The sequence below is a fragment of the Brachyhypopomus gauderio genome, chromosome 4 (assembly GCF_052324685.1).
Source record: "Brachyhypopomus gauderio isolate BG-103 chromosome 4, BGAUD_0.2, whole genome shotgun sequence".
Taxonomy (NCBI): Eukaryota; Metazoa; Chordata; class Actinopteri; order Gymnotiformes; family Hypopomidae; genus Brachyhypopomus; species Brachyhypopomus gauderio.
The window spans coordinates 29,090,296-29,114,358 of NC_135214.1; the positions used below are offsets into that span (position 1 = coordinate 29,090,296).

Consider the following 24,063-nt stretch of genomic DNA (forward strand, 5'->3'; position numbering starts at 1 on the left):
AGATCAGCACATATTCCCACAAGCCAAGGCGATTCGGAATGTGAAACTTAGCAGCAGCCAGGGTGTGGCCTGATTGGGTTAGGTTGCTGTCAGTTAGCAGGAGTGTGGTGGGTTGTTCTGAGAACCCAGTGATAGAGAGGGACCGGGCTAGCAGTTGACACTCACTCTACTCCTACCCTGTAGAAAACTCCTGACTGCATGGCTTTGATCGAGGTTGTCTTCATCCTTGTAGGCGTCTGCTGTGTCTTCTTTTGTGGCAGGAGGCTGGCACGTGTGTTGATGGTGCTTTTTCCAAAGTTCTGGTACCCACTTCCTGAGAACTTTTTCACCTCTATGGGAAAATGGGCAGGTGAGATGAGAACAAGTATCTTTAGTATTATATATTAAAATCAAAACACAGAAAAAAAACAACAGGGATTGTTTGGCATCTTTAAAGGTTCACGTATTCACTTGCATATTCGTTTCGTTTAAATGTAATTTCCGATCCAAGTTTTCTTAGATGGCTGATGGTTTTTCATTTTCTGTCTTGCTTTCAACCTAAAATGGCTTTAATGATTTGGCACATCATCTGACACAGATTGTCTTGATAAAAACGGCTGTATCTGTGTTTCAGTTTATAGCTATAAACTGCAGAGTTAAATTACTGGCAAAATAATTAACTATCTTTGAGTTCGAGAATGGTGCTAAACTATTAAAACTGCATGCTTATTTTCATTTATTGATTTTATTATTTACACCTTCATTTTCTTTCACCATGATCAGTCAGAAAAAATGTTAAGTATTATCCGGTCATTCCCTCTGAGGTTATAATCTCTTTCCTGAATCGCACTTCCATTATTTCCAAAAATGTCACGCCCCTCTGTCGAGGCAATGCACAAATTGGCGAGCTCAGCTCCAACATTAGGACTCTCTTTCAGCTTGTCTCCCTGTTCCCAAGCTTTCAGTTCCTGAAGAGTCTGAAGAGTCGGAACACTATGTTCCACCACGTATTATTACTGATTTTCCTTTCCTTCAATTTGAAGTGGCCTTTAAAAAACAAAAGCCCATCTGAGGGCTTTAAGGGGGGTAAAAATCTCATGAGAATTAACAAAAGTTTGTTTCTCATTCTGTAAGCAGCCTATTATTTCACTTTGAGAAGCTCTACTTGGTGTGTATGAATGGCCATTCAAGCCCCAGCCTTCATGGTCATTTTGTATGAGTGTGTACGCGTGCGTGCGTGCGCAGGCATGTTTTCTTTTGCCCGTTTAAGATGCCACACATCAGTTTTAACGCAGTCAAGAAAGAAAAGGAAATCTGTGTCAAGAAGACCAGACAGCATCTCAGACCAAAACCAGCAACAGAATGTATGTTTTTGGAAGCCACGCTGAACCTCTGATTACAGACCAACCAGTACAATGACGTTAACTAGGAGCGCAGAGATTCACAAGCTCACACGCAGATATGCATCACAGCAGAGTTACAGCAGTTTTAAGTCAAAACGGCATTCTTCGGGGGAGAACTGCTAGTGTTTACATTTGAATGTCTAGCAGTAATCTGGCACAGGAAGACTGAGATCCTAAATAAGTGTATCTTGCTAAGGTTCTCTGTGCCTGAGAGAAGTTACAGCAGGACAGATTTCTGAGGAGGGATGGAAGACAGCTTCTCGCACCCCCTGGTTCTTTATCAAACATCTGGGCACACGCTGTCTCCTCGAGTACACGCTGTTTAAACAAATGACACAAGCATACGAACAGTCCATCCCCTGGCTTCTGTGTGTGTGTGAGGGGGAATGGCGATGGGAAAAATTCTTTGCATATTTTGAATCCTTGAAATTTTAAAGGAGTACATTTAAATGAATGTCATAAATCTTTAAAATAAGATGTCGATAGATGTTCATTATGAAAATTATGAGGGATGGTTGGGGCAATCCACGATGTGTCTCTTTAGCAGATGAACAAAACTGCCATTAACGTTTTCACAACTCCTCAGGCTGACTCTATGGTAAAGGATGATGAAGTGAATCTAAGACTTCTCTAGCATTTTCAAAGAAACATTTATTCCTGCATGTCGCCACTAATCCATCACACATAAAATAGAAAATCTGACTGCATATGAACAGGAAGCTTACAAAACTGAATAACATACCTAGTCTCTAGGCAGCCTGGATATCTGCCTTTTAACATGAACATCATTACCTGGAAACAGCATGATGTTTCAATAACATGCTACAGTATTGTGAGTGGAATGTTTTGTTTTGGTTCGTTCGTTTTGCACTGGCATGTAACTTGGACCATGCTCTCTGGTGCAGTGATCACGGGGGGGTCGGAGGGAATAGGAAGGGCCTACGCACAACAGGTAAAGGCACGTTTTTGTTCTCCCGGTTCAGTACGTTTAAGAGACTTAACATGATTCGGTAGATACTTTAATGGTGGTTACCAATTGATTTACCGCTGAAGCTGATGGGAAATGTTTTGATGGATATTTGCAGTTGGCAGGACACGGCCTCAATGTGGTTCTCATCAGCAGGAGCAGAGGGAAGCTGGAGACGGCCGCACAGGACATAGGTGGAGTGTCTCACACACGTCTCAGCGGAGAACCTGAGGAGCAGTGCAGTCTCCTAGCTGACCTTTGATGTCCATGATGACTGACATCCTTCTCTTCGTTCCTCTCTAGAGCTCACCACGGGCAGGAAGGTCACAGTCATCAGCGCTGACTTCACCAAAGATGACATTTACACTTCCATTGAGGAGAGCATCAGCAGTCTGGATGTTGCCATTTTAGGTCCGTTGGCTTCAGGTCACGTTAGGTTGCACTGTTCATCTGATTACACCATGCGCTATTTGGACACAGTGATCGTCTGGAGGATTGTCAGTCCAAGCTTCATACTACACAATCTAATTTTATCTGATCTCACCACATATCCTTATGCCTTAATAGTTAACAATGTGGGCATCCTGCCAAGTCAGATACCTTGCAAACTTCTGGAAACAACTAACTTGGAAGAGGTAAGATCAGTATTTCTTTACATTATTAGGTACCTTACAACTGTACCAAATTAGCCACTGTATACTTCATAGTCCAGAGTAAGTTATAAACCAGTTGTAACTCATTTTACTGACTGTATCAGAATCTTGCACCATGTGTTCAGCCTTTATTAATCTCTTTTCATCAGTAAATCATGCTATTTAATACACTGAAACATAAATTAAAAAAGCAGTTCTTAAATGAGACGTGACACGACCAGAGGAACATCAACCCCCAGAATCCTTCGCTTCAGTACCTCTGATCCTCCTCCCCTGAGTCCACCTGAGATCCATCAGAGTCTTCCTACAAAAGCCTCGTCAAACCTCTCTTTCATTGCTAGGTATTGCCTACCCAAGGAAAAGCATACAGAGCATTTGATCTGTTTTACAGTGATTCTGATTTTACCTATTTTTGTCCATACTGTTGTGTCTACCTGGATATTGTTATCATGGTTTTTGACTCTGAATAGTTTATTTACTTCATTTTTGCCCTCTGATTTCAATGGCTCTGCGTTATTCTGGTTCTGAGCCTTGCTGTCCAACTACAAGTGTACACAAAGCCCCTTTTCATTACGTCTGCAATCATCTGTACATTTCTGGGCATGTCCCAGACGTCACAGAATTACTTAACCTCCTGGATAAACGGCGGACCAAGAGGGTCTAGTAGAAGCTGTCTCCACTCAGGGCCAGCATCTGGAGCAACATCCCCATCTTGAAACCTCCATGGGAGACCTGTCAAGACAACAGGATGAAAGTCAGCAATTACTGGCAGAGTGAACATGTCGAATGCGCTTGGCTCCAGTATACCGCTCCTGTACCTCAACAGGCAGAACAACCAGCAGCCCCTGTCTCCTCATGGATACTCCAATGAAGAACTTCTAAGTCAGCTTGAGGCAGCAAGTGGTTACGTTTTGGTTACCTTCTGCAATGGCTCCCAATGGCTTGAACGTGGAAATATCGCATGAACTCACAAGCAAAGACGAAGGACTCGCTGCTGACCAACTGATTGCCGTCACCATTCGCATTGATACTTTGATCAAGGACATTTGATTTATTGTTGGAGGCTGAAGACTCTCAAGTTGTAGTAGGAGTCATTCTCTCACGGACAACAGCTATTATTATTATTCTATAGGTTTGTATACATATCTACATGCATATTTAAGTACTAGTAAGATAAATGGAATACAGTGTAGTTTATAGGTGCAGTAAGGAGTAGTAGGGATATCAAGGATGGGAAGAAACAGAGTGGTTTCTGGGTGTTGTAGTTCTGGAGCGGATGTTCCTGTACCTCCTCCCAGATGGTTATACAGTGTGTGATTTGGGTGAGAGGGGTCCCTGAAGACACTGCTCTGTGCACACAGCGTTGATTGTGAAGGTCACTGATGGTAGGTAGCTGTGCACCAATGATGCTCTGGACAGTCGTCCCCACTCTTTGTATTGTCTTCCTGTCAGCCACAGTGGAGCTTCTATGCCACACAATCACACAGTTTGCTAATACAGGTTCAATGGTGCACGTCTAAAGGTTTGTGAGTTTTAAATCTCCTCAAGAAGTAAAGACACTGCTGTGCCTTCTTAACCAGACCAGAGGTGTTGAGGGTCATACTTAGGGAGCAGGACCAATGAAAGGTAATCAAACTGTCCCAAGTGGGGGAGGGGAACAGTTTTGAATGAGTCTGTATAGTGTATACATAGTCCAAGGTGTTGTCTCCCCTGGTGACGCAGGACACATTCTGGTGAAATTCCAGCAGTAAACTCTGCCCAGATGCATAGTTTTTGCTTTCCAATTGCTGTACCAAGCTCTTCCATGGCTAGCTTCACATCAGAGTCAGGAGGAGGGTATACTGCAACAGCTGAGAACTCTCTTGGTAGATAAAAAGGTCTGGCACCTAATCATCAAATACACCAGGTTAGCAATGCAATGATTTTTGGTTACAGTGGTACACCACAGTTTGTTTATGTAAATGCACAGATTCCTTTGCTCTTACTGGTGTCATCAGCCACTCTGTGCGCTGGAAATCATGTGTGCCGTTCCAGACCCTCTGTTGTTGTGGTCCAGAGGCATAGCTCATGCTTTTTGTTAGCCAAGAACCGAACATTCATTAGCAAGAAAAATGCTGGGGTCAATTCTACGTTATGGATTATCCCTTTTTCTACGTTATGGATTATCCCCTTTTCTACGTTATGGATTATCCCATCTTTTATTGCAGATTGGGGTTCTGTAGAGAGCTTTTATGGGTTGGGTTTCCCACCAAAAATCCAGGAAGTGACAACACGCCACTTCTTGTGAAACACTATAAAAGTCCTAATGTGAGTCGTTTGAAGAGGTTGGTTGGATGAGCATGTTGTAATGCTGAAAGTCAAAAATGATGCTGATTATTGAAGTTTGGATTTTTACAACTGATGTGAGGAACTATCACAGTTTGTTTTTTGTGGATGTCTTATTTTGCTTTTGTAAATTGTTTCTTTTTCCTTTCCCCTATATGGAGACTAAAGAAACCTACTCCAATTCCTTGCACCCTACCTAAACCAGACCCCGTGCCTTGTATGCCGGTCCATCACACAGTTCACACCAATATCAAGCAGGGTCTGCCGGCTGCATGAGATGTGTGCCTTGCAGTTTGGAGAAAAAAAGCTGAAGATCAATTGACTAATGACTACTAAGAAGTCAAATATGTAGAAGCTGAGCCAAGCGTTGTACTCGCCACGCCATCTTGGCCACAACTAACAGCATTTCAAGGAAAAAACATCATAGTGACGTGGTGGAAGTGTGAAGGTCTGGGGCTGCTTTGATGTTTCAGGACCTAGAGGACTTAATTAATGGAACCATGAATTCTGGCCATCAGGTCATGGCCTTAAGTTCAAGCATATGTGGGTTCTGCAGCAGAACGAAGATCTGAACACACCAGCAAGTCCACCTCTGAATGGCTAAAAAACAAACCAAAATGAAGGTCGTGGAGTGGTCTGGTTAAAGTCCGGACTTAAACTGAAATGCTGTGGTACTATTTTAAACATTCAGGTTATGTTTGTATGATATTGAATTATTTATTTCCTAAAGCACTAAATTGTACACTATTGTGTACTAAAGTACACAATACGCAGCAAAGTGTACTTTACTACAATTTGTACACTCTCTAGAGGGTTTTCCATCCACCGAGTTTTTGCGCATTTTGAAAATGCGCATGAAAAAAGCTGGATGGAAAAAGACCAAAATTCGAAAAAAGCCCCAAATATCGCAAAAAGATTTTTACGCTAGGAGGAGGTGGAAAAGTTAGACTATCGCATCGCCAAAATTCGGAAAAACTGGATGGAAAAGGGTTTTTCGCATAAACTATGACGTTTCATGCCTCAAGTCATGTGGTTCTGTACATGATCGCGATGTAAAGATGGCAAATGCATACAAAAACAGTTCTGGAGATAGCAAAAATTTAATTTAACTTCTCCATGTATAGAAAAGAAAAAGAAAAAAATGTTTCAAAACCTCAACGTGCAAAAATGCATAACTGCCAGATGGACGTAAAACCACTATTGTTTGGCGTCCTCTCACGTGATCTAAAGTTTATTCGCATAACTGTAATGAATGGAAACAAAGCTTAATTCGCATTTTTTTCTGCCGAAACTTGGAAATTGCGCATTATTTTTTCGAAAGGTTTGGATGGAAACCCGGGATGTCTCTGTATGTAAAATAATTATTTTAAAAAATAGATGTGTTAATCATATATTTTTGTCCATTATGAAAACTCAGAAATCTAAATCAAATCAATATTTGCTGTGACCCCCCTTTTTCTACGAAACAGCATCAATTCTTCTTTGCATACTTGCACAAAGCTTTTGAAGGAACTCGGCACCCTTTATTATATTCTATTGCTTCCTTAATATAATAAAAATGTGAATATTCATTTTACAGAGGAACTGTTATGAATTTCTCCCATAATAGAGACTTCCCTATGGATTTTTTTTCCAGGACCAACTAAAGCTTTCTTAAATATGACAATATTTACACTGACAATACCATTTATAAGTGGAACATTTGTCATTTTAGAATAGCTACATATTTTGATCTACATATATCAGTTATGATTATCAAAACATCAAAAATGATTTCAAATTGTCTTCTTCTCTCATAGAAAATACTTCAAGTGATAAACTGCAACCTCAAAAGCATGGCCAAGGTGAGCAGACGCATGTGATATTACATAAAACCTCAAAGCCATATGGGCAAATGGCCACAGCTGTATAGGCAAGCGGCTGTCCAGAGCAGATACTGAATGTGTGTCAGGTATTGTATTCGTGACATTCACCCTCTGGCGTGGGCTTTCTGTCAATACAGATGTGTCGCCTCATCCTCCCTGGAATGGTGGAAAGGTTAGAGCACTGCGGGGAGTAACGGGTTCTCCACACCTACATTTCTTGTTTTATGCTAGCGGGGCTACTTTCATTCTCTCTGTGTTTGTCTAGAGGACGAGGCATCATTCTCAACGTGTCCTCTGGCATGGCCATAGTTCCCTTCCCCTTGTATACTTTATATGGTGCAACAAAGGTCAGTATCAGTAGCTAAGCATCGGGTTTCACGAGTCTTGCATGGCCTTCGAGAGAGAGTGCAACTAAATGCAAGTGGTTCAACTTTCTTTCGAATTTAGAAATGAGGAAGGTGGAAGTACTGGAAGTAAACTACTGCATTTCCTTGGCCTGGTTTTTGGGTTTCAAGGCCTAAGATGCTGAATTCTCCCTTGCACTCTAAAGCAGTTCTGTCAGCAAACAGATGGGATAGCTCAATATCATTAGTTGATCTACCAGAGGTTTCTTCAGATTTTGCTTACATTAAAAGCAGTTAGTTTGGATGATTGCATGACTTTTGACAGGGTGCATATCTTTACCGTCTCCTGTAAAACCTACACCTGATTTGTGATTTCATCTCCCTCAGGTTTTTATTGAAAGATTTGCACAGTGTCTCCAAGCTGAATATAAATCCAAAGGAATTCTTGTTCAGGTAAAATTCAATGTCCCTTACACAAGTCCTCATTGTAATTAGTCTAATACCAAACTTACCTACACACTTATCATACTGTGATTTGAAATGTCTTGTATGGGCTTTCTAAGCCATCTACTGTATCTGACAAACCAAAACACCCAAACTAATTGCATGTTAAGAGTGAACTACATAACCTGGTTGTCCCCCAGACAGTGTCTCCTTTTGGGGTCTCCACATCGATGATGGGCTACCAGAAAGAAGACTTGATGACATTCTCTGCTGAAGCATTTGTAAAGAGCTCACTGACATATCTGAAAGCTGGGGACCATTCATATGGCAGCGTCAGACATACAATTCTGGTAATTAAAAAAGCTTCTTTGTCTTTTAACATTATGGGAATACACTTCTCTTGACTATTAATAGGTATTGGATATCTTAGCATTGGAGATCTTACATAACTATATTACATATACTACAATAAGTGCCTTTGGGTACTTGAAAAGTAATTTCATGTAGTATTAATATTCGTATTTAGTACCAGTCCAGATAGCTGAGTCGTAGCTGTGCCCTGAGCCATTTCCTGTGTCTTGCAGGGCTCATTTTTCCAGAACATACCCACATGGGTCCTGAGGCATGAAGCGTTTCACCAGAGCTTTAAGGAGTTCGTGAAGAAGAGGGTTGGTGCCTAAGCACTGGCTTTGGCCTGCAGCATCTCCACACCGCTCCTCACGGCACGGCTTTTCAGCTGGCAACGTTTAGCGTTAGATGATGGTGTCACCACCTGAAAGTCATCACTCGTAACGACAAAGACACCAAGGGTTAGGCTGACATATTGTTTGGTCGACTTGACCGGTACCTTGAGATACCAGGCTGAAGTCTTCATTTGTAGAATTATTCCAAATTGTCTGTACTTCCCAAGAGGCAAATCAGCAGGGCAGGACTAAGTGACCTGGATGGGAACAGTTAACAGTTTGCATTTTAACTTGTCCTAAGATGGATGTGACAGATAGGGAGAAACAGATGAAAACTGATAAACAATTCTCCCAGGGCATTTTTAAAATAAGTGTGTTTAAAGAAAAATGATAATTAACTGCTTTATAAGGCACATTTGTGAAGCACACGTTGACAGATGCACATGTAATTAGAACAGTATGGTGGGACAAAATGTTTTAAGATACATAGCTCCATCTAGTGGGCACTCCTAGTCAAAACATCCGTCTGACATGACGGCATTGTATAATCAGCATCACTTAAAAGGTTTAATGTATATCTAACTTTGACAACTGTCTCACATTCATTAAAAAGCATACCCCCATTGTCCTTTTTACAAGCTGGCAAAATTACTGCTTTTTTCCCTTTTTAATAAACCCTAACAAACAAGATTTAAAATTTCACATTAAATATAAATGGAAGCATGAGTTTAAATCTATAATTTGTGCCAGGATAAACAAAAACAAAACAAAACAAGATAAACCGCACCAAGCACACGTTTATCTTCATTGTGATCATCTTGGCCAGTTTGGGGCAGCTTTCGCTAGTTTCTAAACATCTAGAGCTTTCTCCACAGCAGCTGGGCTAACTCTCTCTGAAGTGTGGAGTAAGACTTCAAACAATTAATGAAAAGATACAGGGCATAAACAAACGTGGCCTGATGGGGGATTTCCAAAGCAGGCACTTCACCTAAGAAAGTTGTTTATCCTTGAATAGCTCAATTCAAACTTTAAATTAGTGTGACAGGATAACTATTACTTTTAACTGACATAAAAATGTTTTGGTTTTACTACAGGGAATTTCCACTGCAAATCTAACACCTTGTCTCTAGTTCTTTGCAGATACAACATGTAGGCCTACGAGAAATGTGCCACCTGTTTCAACATCTACCTTGATAATGAACTTTTTACGAGTCTCTCAATCATGTGATTTTACCCAAACAATTTTTTGTAGGCTTTCAAGATGAGCCCTCCAGCAGACAAACTACAGCCTCATTCATAAGATTCCTTAAGGCCAACCAGTTTATCAAGATAATATCAGCATACGGAATCATGGCTGCATGCAGAATGTTGGTATTCTTCTACCTTTACTGTTAGGTGAAAAACTCTTGTTCTTGGGGGGGAAAACTATGTGAACTGTATTGTACTTACATTTAAGTCTGCTGTACTTTTTTCAATAGCTTTAGAGTGTGGCTCAGGTATAAAAGTGCATTCTGTACGTATTGCACAGAGAAAGGTTGCACCAAGCAAAATCTGTAAACAGACAAGTGGAACCTTAGAAGTGGGTAATGGTGCACATGTATGGGACCCTCTGGGAATCTTTTATAGATTATAATCCAAGACAAAGACTGCAAAATCCAAAAGAAATATAAAAACAGTATACTCACTGCTTTTTTGAGATTGAGATTACCAAAGGACTCCCAGAGTGAATCCAAACATATTTTCTACACATCACCGATTGCTGAATTCATTTTCAAACGTTTAAGAACAGAAGAACAAAAATGTCCTTGGATGTGCCTGCATCAGACTCCCTACAATCTCAATAAGCTTTGCTTGTGTGGCCCGACTGTAGCAGTTTGAGCTCTTGCACACATAAACAGCAGGCAGATGGAAGGGGAACGAGTGTTTACTGAGCGTCCAGTTCCCTAAACAGTGGCTCCAATGACACTGAGCTCTGGCCGCCTAACAGAGCGCCTGTTCTGATCTCTCGATGATAAATATTTACCCTAATAGAAAAAGGTCCTAGTTCCCCACACAGTGGAAAAAGATGTTGTATGCACAATCGAGAATCAAAGAGGGATCCTTCACTAAAAGCTTGTTTTTGTTATGATTTTGCTATCAAATGTTTGGCCTAACATTGAACTGGCTGATGCAAAGGGGACACGTAACTAGATTCAGAAGAAAGTAAGCAAGCCGCCACAGCCCAACAGGCAACAAAAGTAAACAAAGAGTTTCTCCCAAAACAGGACTTGCTTTTGTTTAGTAAATGTATGTAATACTCCAGTCACATAGTGGGGACAGATTTGAGGGCCCTGTGGTAATCATCGAAGATTAAAACGGGTGGTTGGGGAATGTTCTGTGCCTCCGGCCCACTGGCAGGAAGCGGGCGGGTTCACTGTGATACCCTATGCCTAATGGTTTTGCGAGGTGAGAGGCTAAATGGGGAACTTACACATGCAGCTCTGGGGAATAAAATCACTGTGCCTGTGGGCCCCACTTAATGATGGTGGACCAGCTTTCTGGGGTGTAATTTCCCAGCAAAATAAATGGGGGGGGGGGGTTCCAACCCGTCTGAATCCAGCCCGTGTGTTATGTTTGAACCTGCAGTACAAACAGCGAAGCTCTTTCCCACTCCACACACGCTCTCACACGTACATTCATCTTAAATCAGCACACATCCCTTTCTGAACAGGGGCTGCACTGATCTGTGTAACAAGATCATGATTTTAAGGACCACACATTGCAGGCAAGGATGACACGAAAGCTGCTCTTTCTACAGCCTCTCCCCCCAATAAACCCAGCTTAGTTCCTACTGCTGAATACCACCAAAATCACCTATCAGGAGCCAGAACCTCCCGGGCCCTGGTAACATCTGTAAATCAGTGCAGAGTGAGAGTCAGGGGCCCTATCTCGGTGGGTGTGACATCCATGTTACTGACAAACCAAACACCTCTATTGTACCTGCACTGCATTCACAGTCTAGAATTTATTACTGGGAGACTTACGAAAGCATGGTGGATTACACAGAACCTTGTTTAATGGAGAGATGAGAACACCACACTTTCCAACCATATGGGGATTTTTCAAGTCTGCTGTCATTAACAGCAGATCTAGAATCCATCACAATCACTGCTCTCTCTCATGAGCAGCTAGCAGAAAGGAGTTTCATTAGCCTATCATGCTTTGCTTAAGTCCAAGAGTAAACAAAGCTGTCACGCTGAGTGGATTTATCTGCAACTTTCAACTCATGGTAATCTTGCTTTGGAAAACACATCATACTCAGTAAGATCCCAGTGACAGCAGCAGTGTGGACCCAGTGTAACTGGACATGTCTGGAACAGTTTCTCAACAATAAAATGGGACCTTCCCAAGGGAACTATTTGATAACGCACATGCACCGGGTTCAGCAGGAAAGCAACGGTAACGTCGTCTGTGCTGGCTGAAATCTTCACAAAGACTTTTTTGATAGCCAGCAGACCCTGAGCGAGATCGAAAACAGCGATGTGAAGAACGGCTCGGGGGTTATGAAAGCGTAACACACACGGCGAGAACGCCCCCCCCCCCCAACCCCCCCAATCCATCCAGGTGCGGCGTCCGCGCGCAGAAGAGCGCGAGAGCGATCCACCTCCCAGAAGCCCTGGCGACAACTCGCACTCTGCCGTCTCCAGTGGCGAGCTCGGGTGTCCTGTTGGAGCACGCACTCGTCTCGGTGTTTATTGATAGCTATCAGCACTTTCTCATTTTGCCTTGGGAGGAGGGGGGAAAAAGAGCAAGAAGTTCCCTCCTCCTCCTTCTCCGGAGCAACAGCTGAACAACGTCAAACACAGCTGCGCGTCACTCACACAGGCACATACGCACATGCCCTCACACAGCACAGACACATATACATGGAGCAACAACCAGAGACCGTATATATAGTCACTGGCAACAACGCAAAAAAGGTTCCTTATTTCACTCTTCTTGTTAAATGACTTTGGCAGGGTCACTAATCCCCTCTCGTATTAACACAGGAATCTCTCAGAAACGTGCACCATGCCACAAAACGTTCATCATGTTGGAATAGATACTAGTAAAAGAGCAAAATATATTCTAGTAGGTTGAGTAGACTGATCTAAGTCAGCAGTGGTGTAAGTGGGGGGGTTTATTGAGAAAGGCTTTTATGATCCACTTGGCTTCCATGCGTTTGCTTACTGTTATTTCTCCAATAACACAATGGTGTCGCGAAGAACCAAACACAGAACTACCCCAAACCAATGACTCGGATTACAAGAGTCAAACACGGCCACTTTCAATACAGTCTGACAACAGCAGCGGTTGTTCACAACCTAGGCAGGACCTCATTTCTCCACAAAATAAGAGGAAAGTGGGGGATCACCGAGATTGCAACCACTATATTAAAGCTATTATCTAAGGGTTGGTCCATTTTCTTTGAGGCCCCAGACCACCAGGTCTGTGTGGGTTTGTCTGATGTCATGTACAACCAGTGGTGATTCGACAGTCTGTTGGGGCTCTAGGCAATAATTCACAGCCCCCACCAACCCACAAACATTCATCGCCATCAGCAGCGCTGTCGTTTACAGGCTGTGGGCTCAAGGGCGCCCCCCACTGGAATGGGGCCCCAAGAAGTTGCCTGCCTTGTCCGGTGGCAAACAGCACCTCCGTATTCAGCCCAAATTGGGGCTTAAATACATCAAAGACAGATTAGCAAACGCATGTTTAATGTGCTTGCATGGTGGTATAACTTCACAAACTCCTGACACATGCTAACTACAAAATGACAAACTTACACTGGCCTTCAAGATCATTATAGTGTGCTGTAGTTATTACTGCATAAATTAACACACCTAAAACAGGTAAAAAGTTAAAACACCTGCTGCTGACATGAGCGCTGTAGTATCAAATAAAGAAATAAAACCACATAAATGAAAATAAATGATCACATCATGAAATCATCACCACCTTGTAAACCTAATTGTATAATTTAACACTTTTCAAAAACACATTTTAAGCATCGCTCTTTCTTCTGGTCATCTATGTTTTCCACAGAAACTTCTCGTTCTTTTTCCAGAGTTGAGAGCTTTCGAGTTTGTTTTGGAGTTTGGACCTTCCAGAGACAGGGGCTCTTCTACAGAGCTTCTCCACCTGAGTCAAGTCTGTCAACTTATTAATGCACTCCTCGTTCCCCTCATTTAAAATGTCCCAGAAGTCCTTTCCTTTGCTTTTGGTCCTCTCTGTAGGCGCAGACACGGGTGCTGATGTAGACGTGGGACCCTCGCCGCTTCTCTTCGACGTGAAGAGATCGTTGAGGATGGAGGTGTCACCTATGAGGTCGGTAATGAAGGCTTTGTTTACCTGGGCAGAACCTGGTTCTGGGAGGTCTGTTCTGGCGAATGATGACAATTCCGCAGAAGATACCTGGTCTTTACAAGGTCTGACTACACCGGGGTTAACAGGTGAGCAGTTTGTAGGTTGAGGTTGAGGTTCAACACCTGTATAGGGTTTCTGAGGCAGTCCCATTAGGTTTTGGCCTGACTCCGAGATCTTTGTAGCTGCAAGCTCAAATTGACCCTTACAGGGACGGCTGAGGTTTTTTGTACATTGCACACGAGTCATTCTCTTCTTTTTTGATGCTGCTCTTGATTCTTCTGGAACCTTTTCGTGAGATCGGCGATTTGAGGTTGAGATGGTCCTGTGTGAGGTAGGTCTTTGTTCCGCTGTGTCGCATGCCGAAGGGGGTTGCCAGGCGGGTCCCTTCAGCTCAATTTCAGGGTTAGAAAACGTTTTTTTGATGATGTCAGTGAGCTCGGGACTCATGTGGCTGTAGAACTGAACCAGCTTGCTCAGTCGCTGCGCTGAACTGCTCCTCACAAGTTCTCCAGCAAACTCCTGCACAGACTTGGCTCCAAAGAACTGTGCCATTTCTTCTAGCTGCTTTCTGCAAGTTCAAAAAACATCTGCTAAAGCTCTTCACCACAGAGTATACAGTAATACTGGCTACACAAATACATTCTCCAACTTTTTTTATGTGACAAATTACACCATGTGATTTAGTAGCATAATTATGGCAAGTTTATATCTCTCTGTTTGTAAGCAAGACCCACCAGCCTCAATAAAAAAAGAACAATAGAGTATATTGTTATATGGAGCATAAGAAAACAGAATATATATTCCGGCAATGCATGTGCATAAACAGACATGGCACTCTTAATGAACTGGGGTAAGATTATAAAGCATCTTAACATTAAAAAGGCCGTTAACAATCTGAAGCAAACAACAGTGCGAATGACTGCAGCAGCGGATGATATCAAAGAAGAAAAAACGCGCAGAAACCATGGTCACGACCAGAATACTTCAAAAGCCGACTGTGGAATGATTTATAATGAGAAGCTGCTACCATTCGAGGATTACGCAGGAAACACAACATGCAGAGCATCAGCCATAAAACGCGCCCATGCGGATTCAAATCATTTAACTGCAATCTTAATGGAGGGGAAAACCTGTATAAACAAACACGTTTTTCTTCCTCCGTTACAGACACTAACGCTGTATGATTGGGGAGATGGAAGGGGCCGTCCTTGGGTTAGTGGGGAAGCAGAAGGCTTTCACAGAACAGGCTTTCGCTCATGCCTTGTGTTTTGGCCAGGACTGGGAAAGGGGGGGTGGGTGGGGGGACTCTGGGGTGGGTGGGGCTACTCTGGGGTGGGTGAGGGGACTCTGGGGTGGGTGAGGGGACTCTGGGGTGGGTGGGGGGACTCTGGGGTGGTCTCCCCCCTCCCCTCCGGGGCCGGGCGGGGATGTAGCACACCATAGCTGTGGCGAGAGCTGGCACATGGCCCCACGCTACCAGGAATTTCCTCTCACTGTGTGTGTGTGTGTGTGTGTGTGTGTTCAGCTCAACTGACATGATTAAGTACAGCACTGCAGAAGTGCCTTCTTTAAAATCCTTGAGTGGCAAAACGGTACATTAGAGTTTTCAGCTAGTGCTAGTATGAATATAGCATGCACGGAGAAACGACTCTCCGATTTAAGCTTTCACAGGGTAGCACTTACTGTGCATACATTTCAAGATCATTACAAAACATTACATTTCAGGAAGATCTCAAATTGTAAAGTCCTGAAGATTAGAACATGAAGACTACATGGTAGGATGTTCTGAAGCGCAGCGCTGCAGTAAAAGGACAGAGCGTACGGAGCCGTACCTGCGTACTGCGGCGGGTGTCTGGCCCACACTGAGGGCCACACTGCGGGTGTGGTGAGAGGCCCTGATGGAGTGGGTGACCTGGTGCTGTAGTCCAGGGCCTTCGGGGTTCGGTCCGGCACAGCCGTCCTCCCCAGAAGCCCTGGGGAGTGCGGGCGGAGATAAGTGTGTGGGGTTACGCTGGGTCTGCAACACAGGCAAAAACACAGTGAATGCCTCCAAATCTGCCCTCCATACAGGGATCTAACAAATTAGTTTTATGGTTAAAAAAAAAAAAACAACTGACAAAACTGACAATTACAATGAATTAAGACAATATTTCCATCAAATGCAAGTGCTTTGAATATATTTCTGCTGCTTATCTAATCATTGGGTGGTGTAAAGTCATTTCTTTTATTTGCCTCTATGGTAAACAATGGCTTCTTCTTTTTTTAACCACCCAAGGATCTGCTGTCTAGCACAAGACTCCACTGTATCTGGAGGTACCTCAGACAGGTGAGTCAGGTGGTTGGCTGGGAGCTGGGAGTGCTTGTTGAGATCGAAAACATCTCGCAGGGCCGCATGGCTCAGGTGGTTCTCCATTTTGCTTGACCCTACTACTTTCTGATTGGAGTGGGTGTACCTCACCTCTTGAAGTCCACCTACGAGCAAACGAGCAAAGGAATATTGGGTAACCGTTCCATTCTTTTGTCAAACCCCAGAAGATCAGACAAATTCCACTTGTGCAATGAACATTCATTGAAGGAATTGTTAGAATGTACCTAATAATGTGTCTATGGTTCCAGTGTTGGGCTGGGACACGGGTCTTGGCTGAGGAGTTGGACTTTTCAAGTCTGTGAACGTGACCATCTTCCGCGTGCTCAAAGGGAGCCCGGAACCAGATTTACCCTGGCATGATGTTGACGCATGACCCTTCACCTTTCTCACAGTGGATTCATCCTCCGAAGAGGTAAAAGCCTCGATATCCTCCGCGTACCTCCGTCTCCTTGCTGCAAACCTACGCCGCAGGGCTAGCCCCCGCCCACTGCCCCCACCCTCCCTGACACTCTGCTGCACTTCAGCTGGGTGATGCAGGACAACACCGAGGTCGTCAGACTCCTCCACGTCCGCTGCGAGGCCGGCTGTGACGCTGGACTCTGGGTTCTGCTTTGCTGGAGGCCCACGCAGGCTCTTGGTCTGATCCACATCCCTCTCTTCCTCCTCCGAGTGACCGGACACGCACCGGCCTCCATCCCCCTCGGCCGCTCGAACCTCATCGGAGTCGGAGGCCTCCTGGCTCCCCTCAGACAGGCTCCCCTCGCTGCTGTCCGAGCAGCCCCGTGCCCTTCGGACCGCGTGCATCTGCAGCAGTGTGGAAAGGCCCGTGTTCTCGGAGTGGGCGACGGCCAGCGCTGGCTCCGCCCCCTTGGCCCGGGAGCTGCAGGGGCCCTCGTCCTCACTACCACTGCTGAACTCCAGAACACCAGCATCCGCCAGAGCCTCACCGTGCACCAGCCCGCCTGACCACCTTGCAGGGACACCTCCTGGTCCTGGACCCTACCCAACCCACATGAACACGTTTTTATATTGTAACAGATATAGCTAACAGGTAGGGATGGGGAAACCTTATAAGTATATGTTATATCATTATATTCACTAGGTTCATTAATAAAAAAAATCTATCATACCATGTATGGTAGAAAACATGTTTTTATGATTGTGAATTTATGTAGTCTAAAAACAAGAAGCTCCACGAACACTCATAGAGCCAACAACAAGTGATTAGACAAACCAGGCGCAGGACAAGAACCCTGTTAACAGTTGTTTTTATAGACCTGCCCACCAACACTTGGTTTATCATCAGTTCATGTCAGGCTTTAATAGAAAGACCCACATGTGAGAAGTTTCTCAAGGAAGAGAAGTTTGATAAGTTCTTTACCCTGCTGGGTAAATAAACCCAATAAAGATAGCACACACTTCCGTGTGGTCTTCACCAGTGGTCCGGGGGTGGGGAGTTAACTACATCCATGTGTTGGCTGTCGTACCCGTCCTTACCGTGGGAATGTAGGGATGAGGGGGAGGATGTCTGGGAAAGCAGAGTGGAGAAGGATGGGAAAGGAGAGCGCTCCTGTCACGGGTCTGTAGGAGAGAGCAGCTGCTCACCGGCCCAAGGATCCTCTCCTCCACCGCCTGCGTGCTGGCCGTCATGATCCCCACATCCAGCCGGCCCTCCCGCTGCAGCACACACACACACACACACACACACACACACACACACTTTCCATCAAGTCCATGCAAAAGAATTCAATAGAACAACTAGATTCAGTAGAGTAACTCAGATGTCGTTATCTGGGGGGGGCAGGGGTGGAGTGCCCTAACCTCCAGGATACGGTGCGTCAGGCAGGTCCCGTCGGTCTGCAGGCGGAAGAGGTTGCGCATGCCGAACAGCTCCCCTGATTGGCCGTCTGCGCCCTGCACCGCCTCAAAGTACCTCCTGGCATTCTCCCTGCCAATCACCGATGACTGCAGCTGCTACAGCGCCCAGGGAACAGGAGACAGCCAATCAGAGAAAGCCTGGGGTTACAGCTTAATCCTAAACTCCTAATTTCACCTGATCTTGTAGTGAAGACATGATGGGTGTAACTAGTGGACAAGTGGAATTAGGAGAATCGACACTACCTGTTTGTAAAGTTGACGCAGATAGATGATCTCTTCCACCGTCCCAAGAGAGATGAGCCTGAAAACAGTCACGTCCTTACACTGCCCAATGCGATACGCCCTGCGGATTAAAACAAGTACTTTCATGGAACTGCACATGACGTGAAGATCAGTATTGCCTCTCCTGTGTATGTAGAACCTTCTGGCCACGCAGCAGAGCAGAGTGTCTCGTCACATTTGCAAGAGGACGCTAAGAATGCCAGCTGGTGTTTTGACATTGAGCAGAACTGTTTGAACTCACCTGTCAATGGCCTGGAGGTCATTTGCTGGATTCCATGTTGGATCGAATAACACAACCACATTCGCCCCAACAAAGTTGAGTCCAAGACCACCAGCCCTGGAGGCAAACATTACACCACATGGCCAACTTTTAAACTCTAAACTGTGGATAAATGACTTTTTCATACCTAATGGTTGCAACACCTACAAAAAGCACTCATTCACCTTTCCAAAAAAGAAATCAATAAAAAAAAAAACAGATTACTATATTATACATGTTTATAAAATAAACTTGCGAGTAACATTCAGGTAGCACTGACATGGTCGACACCAAGCACAGGTTGATATCATCAGAACCATTGAATTCTTTGACGATGTGCAAACGCTCTTTAGACTTGGTGGTTCCGTCCAACCTGCGGTAGTCCAGACCCTCCGCCATGCAGAAGGTCTCCAGCACATCCAGGAGCTGCACAAGAACACGGACACGTGCTAAACTGTGAATGTAATACCAGTATTGTGCACAAATCTAGGAAGCTTCTTTCTTCTTGTTTACACTATTGTGGTTTTGCTGAAGTTAAATCTAATGATTTGGACCCATTAAATTTTAACATTAAACCTTGTACTAATCCATGTTATTAGTGGTCAATATGCAACATAGAAAACTGGAAAAGTAACTGACTAACATTTTAGTGGTTCATTCGTAACAAAAACTGGCCTAGAGCATTACAACACTAGAAAAGTCAAAAACAGGATCACTGCACTGAGGTAACAAGCTCACCTTAGTAGAAAAGGAAAACAGCAGAACTTTATCTTTCCTTTTGATGGAGTGACTCAGCAGCTTTTGCAGAACCTGAAAAACCACAGACGGTTCATGGTGGAGGAGCTGGCAAACCAAGATGGGTCTCAGCACCACAACACGGGCTCTTTCCCAGGGAGGAGGACAGAGGAGGGAATGAGACATAGATGGGGACGCGTGTCCTCCGTCTCTCCTGTCCACGCACGACGTGGAAGAGCACGTGGAGTGTTTGCTCTACTAGAGGTGCCATAAATGGAGCATCTGCCAACAGCAGCAGCCTCGCCATGTTGGGCCAGGGGGCGAGACGGGCCCTTTGGAGAAAGATGCCCTTGTTATTTCCCAGGGAAGTGTGTCCACAGCCAGCGAGGCCGGACTGGACAGGGCAGGCCAGGGGAGGGTTTAGGCACGTCCTTAGCACAGAAGAGAAATCTAGAGTGCACGTCAAATCACATCTACATGTTTTTCTTGGGACGGTTTTAGTGAAATAGGCGATAAGGCCAATCAAACGTGCAGATCAGTGGGATATGGGGATATGAAATACTGTATTTGAGAAAAGAGCCAGAACCTCTTTTAAGAAAACCGAAAAGTCTAAAATGTCTGACCTTCATTTTTCCACTGTAGATGGGGTCTGACATGGCCTCAAATGCTGCCTGTTTGCATCGTTCTGTAAAGTCTGGAAACCTCATGAAGACTTTCTCGCAGATAGCGGTCACATATTTCTCCTATGACAACAAAAATATGAAATATGAAACACTAGCTACATGAGTTGCAAAGCCCCAGTACAAAATTAATAAAAGGAATTGTCAGACACCAAACACGTCTGTCTGTTTAATTTAAAACAGATGAGAAATGGGAAAGTTAATATTTTGCCGAACTACTCTGGCTAACATGCCACAGATCAGAATCATTTAATCTACAGTCATCTGTATTTATTCTCAAATGCCTAAATCTGTAGTCCATCAACTTGCATTAGTATCATCAGCTATAGATACAGAAACCCCTTACAATCCCTGACCTGTTGTTTGCTGGTTCCTTCTGTTGACTGCAGTAGGGCGACATGATTGGCCACTTTCCTCAGTATGGTGAGGTAGCTGAAGAACAGCTGTCTGACAGGCACGCCGGACGCACTGGACTTGTGGCAGCATTTTTTCCTGGGTCGTCCGCTGCCACACGTGCACCTCTCCGAGCTGCCCAGCAGCAGGGCCACATCGTCAGTGTCGAGCACGGCGCGGTACACAGCCTGCTGGAAGTCCGTCAGGGAGCAGTACGCGACCTACACAGGAGCGTGGAGATATCAAGTCATCATAGTATGTAAACTGGCTTACAGTAAGATAAAAAAATATATTATTTTATTAAACGACTAAAGGATAATGGTTTCTTGGTCATTAAATGAGGTATGAAATTTCATTTCCACATGCAAACTAGGGCTGGGTGTTCACAGATATGGACAGTATGTTTCATGAGAGTGTATGCGTAGGAGAGAAGACGCCTCATTCAGAATGCAGATCTATTTTAAGGTTAAAAAACCTGCACAATAGTGGGATGCACATTAGTCTTTTACCTCATACAAGAACCAATGACAATTTGAGCAGCAAGCCAACACGACTACTTGGGGGGCCTTTTTTTTCTCCCCCAAACAACAGAAACTATACTGAATTGATGGAGAGCTCACCCTGTCGTCTTTCTTGGGTAGCTGTTCACTGATGAGTGCTTTGGTTCTCCTGAGAAACCAGCGAGACAATCTCTTTGCCAGAATCTGAACAGCCCTACGGCCCTCTGCCAAGACCCTCTTTGTCACACTGTGCTTCTGGCCCCATTCGATGGGGTCAGAGAATTTGTTCTTGAAACTACCCAGTGAACCGAGACACCCAGGGATGGCCCTGAAACCGCAGAGAAGGCAATGAGGTATGATGTTGTATTTTGAAACTGGGAGAGGAAACAAGAGAAAATGATACCACTGACTCACCAATCCATGACACACCAGAGTTCCTCGAGGTTGTTCTGGAGAATTGTGCCTGTCAGTCCCACACGCACTTTACATCTTAAATGTTTCATTGCCTGAGTGATCTGGGACTTGTAGTTCTTAAGCTTGTGTACTTCATCCACGATAACAGCAGCCCAGTCAATACTGTGTAGAATAAGTAAATGAAAATAGGGAAATCAATGAAGGATTGAAGGAATAGTCACATATACCCAAGGCTCATCAATCCAAGACATTTTTACAAAGGGTTAATCACTAACTTGAGTATAAATCTTTGAAAATATTCTAACCATCTGTTCTAAACATTTTATGAGAGATAATGAGATGAGACACTTTATACAAAAATATGGCTTGTGAGAAACACTGAAGCAATGTAGGCCTACCTGTTAAACTGGTCTAGACATAGTCTGAGGGTCTCGTATGTGGTCAGAGCAACCTCACATCGTCCTCGATTCACACGGGCCAGCTCTTCCTCCTTCTTCACACCATGTACGATGACTGTTTTAAAGTGGCCCCATGTGTCCAACTCATCTTTCCAGTTGTAAATCACAGACAAAGGAGCCACAATGAGGAAAGCCTAGTAAGAAAACAATCACTATGAGGTACAGTGACAAAGGTAAATGGGTCAAACAGGTAAGTACATAACATATGACAGAGTTAAGGTAGAGTACCCTCTTCGTTTTGGGTGATTCCGATGACCTCTGTGACTGCAAAAACTCTGGCCTGTTGTTCTCAACATCCTTCCAGGTCCCCGTTTTCTTCAAAACTGCAGCCAGGAAGCTAATGACCTGTCAAACGCAAGGAGTTTAAAAGTAGATATCAAGAGAGAGAAAAAAAACTATCTCCATCTGTTTCTAGGAACATCCCTTTAAGACTACCTCTGGCAATATAAATAAGATAACACATAAGTGTACCTGAACGGTCTTTCCTAGGCCCATGTCATCACCCAAAATGCAACCTCTGGACTTCACATAGCTGTTGTAGATGAACTTAATCCCCTCTCGCTGGTATTCTCGTAGGTATCTGTTAATGGTGTATGGCACCTGGACACCGTTTCCTGCTAGCAGCAATGGTTCCGAAGGGCCCGGACTCTGGTTAGTGTGGAAGAGGGGCTTCTCGTCTTCAGATGGGGCATTAATCATTGTGGCAGTTCGAGATACTGAGATCAGTCCAGTATCACCATCGTCCATGTCTGATGCGATGGACGTGTTTAAGAACTACCAAGTTATCTAGTTATTCAAACTGCTAGCTAGCTAAGCACTTACACAAATCTCCTACAAATAAATATCTATATCTATAACCACGAAGACCCATCTTCTCTGTACTGTCCATCTATCTTGAACAGATCACGACACTTCGCTGGTTAACTTTACTAGCGAGTGGGCTAAGCTAACTAAACACTTGAATTAAGGCAGCTTAGCTAGCGTGCTAACTAGACACACAGGTAATATTGTCGAGTCCGAACAGCATCTTGCCATGTTTTAGGTGTGGTGCAGTTTGAATCAGTGCTTCTCATATGTGCTCGTCGACTTTGAAACTAGAAGTCATTCTTGCCAAGAGAAATGTTGTGTCCAGTTAGCCAGTTAGCACTGAAATGTTCTACCCAGAGTGTCGGGGTGCTTCGTGTTTACGTATCTTTACAACGAGAGTCGGCATTTTCAGCAGCGGTACTTACTTTATTCATAAAACGGATTTAAATACAAAAACGTTTCACTGGGTTTCTACAAACATAAAAATAAGAGTGTGTTATTTTTTTCGGCTATTAGAAAGTGTAAGTAATTATAGTGGTATTGGAAGAGTGGCCGCTCTGCTCAGTTCAAACCAGCTCAGACCGCAGGCTGCATGTTAGACGAGTGTGGTTCGCCTGCTACAAAAGGGAGATTTTAAAACAACCCGAGTGAATATTCAGCTTCATACTCAAGCTATTATAACTGCTGTACAACTGCAGTTCAGAGAAATCGTCGGTTTTGTGCCTGCTGTAAAAAAAAACTTGTTCAGTGTAGTTCAGTGTATTATTGCAAGTGTCTGTGCAGTTTTGTAATAGGCCTACTGACTATTCTGTTATTATTATTATTCTGCAAATTCACGCATAAGTCTACATGTTATATAATTAAATAAATAGCTTTATGGCAATGTACTTGCTCTCAATCCAAGAAAATTCAAGAAAGGAAAACAGATTTATATTTAAATAGAATAAAAGGGAAAACATTTAAAATTTGATCAATTTTTTTTTGACATTGTGCCTGACAGTAAATTGTAGAATAGCGTATGTTATAGTTTATATAACAGAATTAGTTCGATATCCTCTCTGACTTCTAAAAAAAACACAGGTATTATTAACTGCAGCTGGTTGCTGCATTTCAGCACAATAATGACAGAAATGCATATTAGACTTCAATATTTCAGTCACAGGGCTCTCTAATGCAGTAAGAATCCTTCGTATTTGCAGTTCTAGGTATTGGCATTGATTCCTGTAGTTTAGTGGCACTCT

The 24,063-nt window shown here is 43.8% G+C and overlaps 2 protein-coding genes and 1 long non-coding RNA gene across 7 annotated transcripts; 1 reads left to right on the forward strand and 2 right to left on the reverse strand.

The window, feature by feature from the left end:
- Positions 1–9,295, forward strand: hsd17b3 (hydroxysteroid (17-beta) dehydrogenase 3). 2 transcript variants are annotated; one of them, XM_077003611.1, is made up of 11 exons: positions 1–349; positions 2,288–2,340; positions 2,468–2,543; positions 2,653–2,760; positions 2,917–2,984; positions 7,127–7,171; positions 7,330–7,364; positions 7,458–7,539; positions 7,924–7,989; positions 8,181–8,330; positions 8,565–9,295. In XM_077003611.1, exons 1-11 carry the CDS (start codon positions 199–201, stop codon positions 8,658–8,660), a joined length of 930 nt encoding a protein of 309 aa, XP_076859726.1. In that variant the 5' UTR covers positions 1–198; the 3' UTR covers positions 8,661–9,295. The 2 variants fall into 2 exon arrangements, with proteins under 2 accessions (XP_076859726.1, XP_076859727.1); XM_077003612.1 differs by having other exon boundaries at positions 62–349; positions 2,288–2,334.
- LOC143512865 (uncharacterized) lies at positions 1,364–8,185 on the reverse strand. The gene is made up of 2 exons (XR_013130531.1): positions 4,988–8,185; positions 1,364–4,888 (listed from the first exon to the last, which is right to left on the reverse strand). It is a non-coding gene; the product is annotated as an uncharacterized LOC143512865 (long non-coding RNA).
- On the reverse strand, positions 8,584–23,395 carry ercc6l2 (excision repair cross-complementation group 6-like 2). Of its 4 annotated transcripts, XR_013130529.1 has the most exons (18): positions 22,487–23,394; positions 22,244–22,360; positions 21,956–22,149; positions 21,558–21,719; positions 21,264–21,471; positions 20,607–20,864; positions 20,194–20,313; positions 19,574–19,645; positions 19,116–19,261; positions 18,818–18,913; positions 18,538–18,637; positions 18,238–18,390; positions 17,914–18,093; positions 16,641–17,415; positions 16,366–16,520; positions 15,881–16,065; positions 10,349–14,616; positions 8,584–10,214 (listed from the first exon to the last, which is right to left on the reverse strand). XR_013130529.1 is itself a non-coding variant. In XM_077003603.1 (17 exons), exons 1-17 carry the CDS (start codon positions 22,760–22,762, stop codon positions 13,713–13,715), a joined length of 4,101 nt encoding a protein of 1,366 aa, XP_076859718.1. In that variant the 5' UTR covers positions 22,763–23,394; the 3' UTR covers positions 8,584–13,712. The 4 variants fall into 4 exon arrangements, 2 of the variants coding, with proteins under 2 accessions (XP_076859718.1, XP_076859719.1); XM_077003603.1 differs by having other exon boundaries at positions 8,584–14,616; XM_077003604.1 differs by having other exon boundaries at positions 8,584–14,616; positions 18,022–18,093; positions 22,487–23,393.
- Positions 23,396–24,063: the final 668 nt, after the last annotated feature.

Coding starts and splice junctions, on each gene's coding strand:
- hsd17b3 (XM_077003611.1), top strand. CDS start 199: ATGGCTTTGATCGAGGTTGTCTTCATCCTTGTAGGCGTCTGCTGTGTC. Junction 2,985..7,126: donor AAACAACTAACTTGGAAGAG/GTAAGATCAGTA, acceptor CTTCTCTCATAG/AAAATACTTCAAGTGATAAA. Junction 7,540..7,923: donor CTTTATATGGTGCAACAAAG/GTCAGTATCAGT, acceptor CATCTCCCTCAG/GTTTTTATTGAAAGATTTGC.
- ercc6l2 (XM_077003603.1), bottom strand. CDS start 22,762: ATGGACGATGGTGATACTGGACTGATCTCAGTATCTCGAACTGCCACA. Junction 18,391..18,537: donor TGCGTCAACTTTACAAACAG/GTAGTGTCGATT, acceptor TGGGCGCTGTAG/CAGCTGCAGTCATCGGTGAT. Junction 14,617..15,880: donor ACACCCGCCGCAGTACGCAG/GTACGGCTCCGT, acceptor TTGAACTTGCAG/AAAGCAGCTAGAAGAAATGG.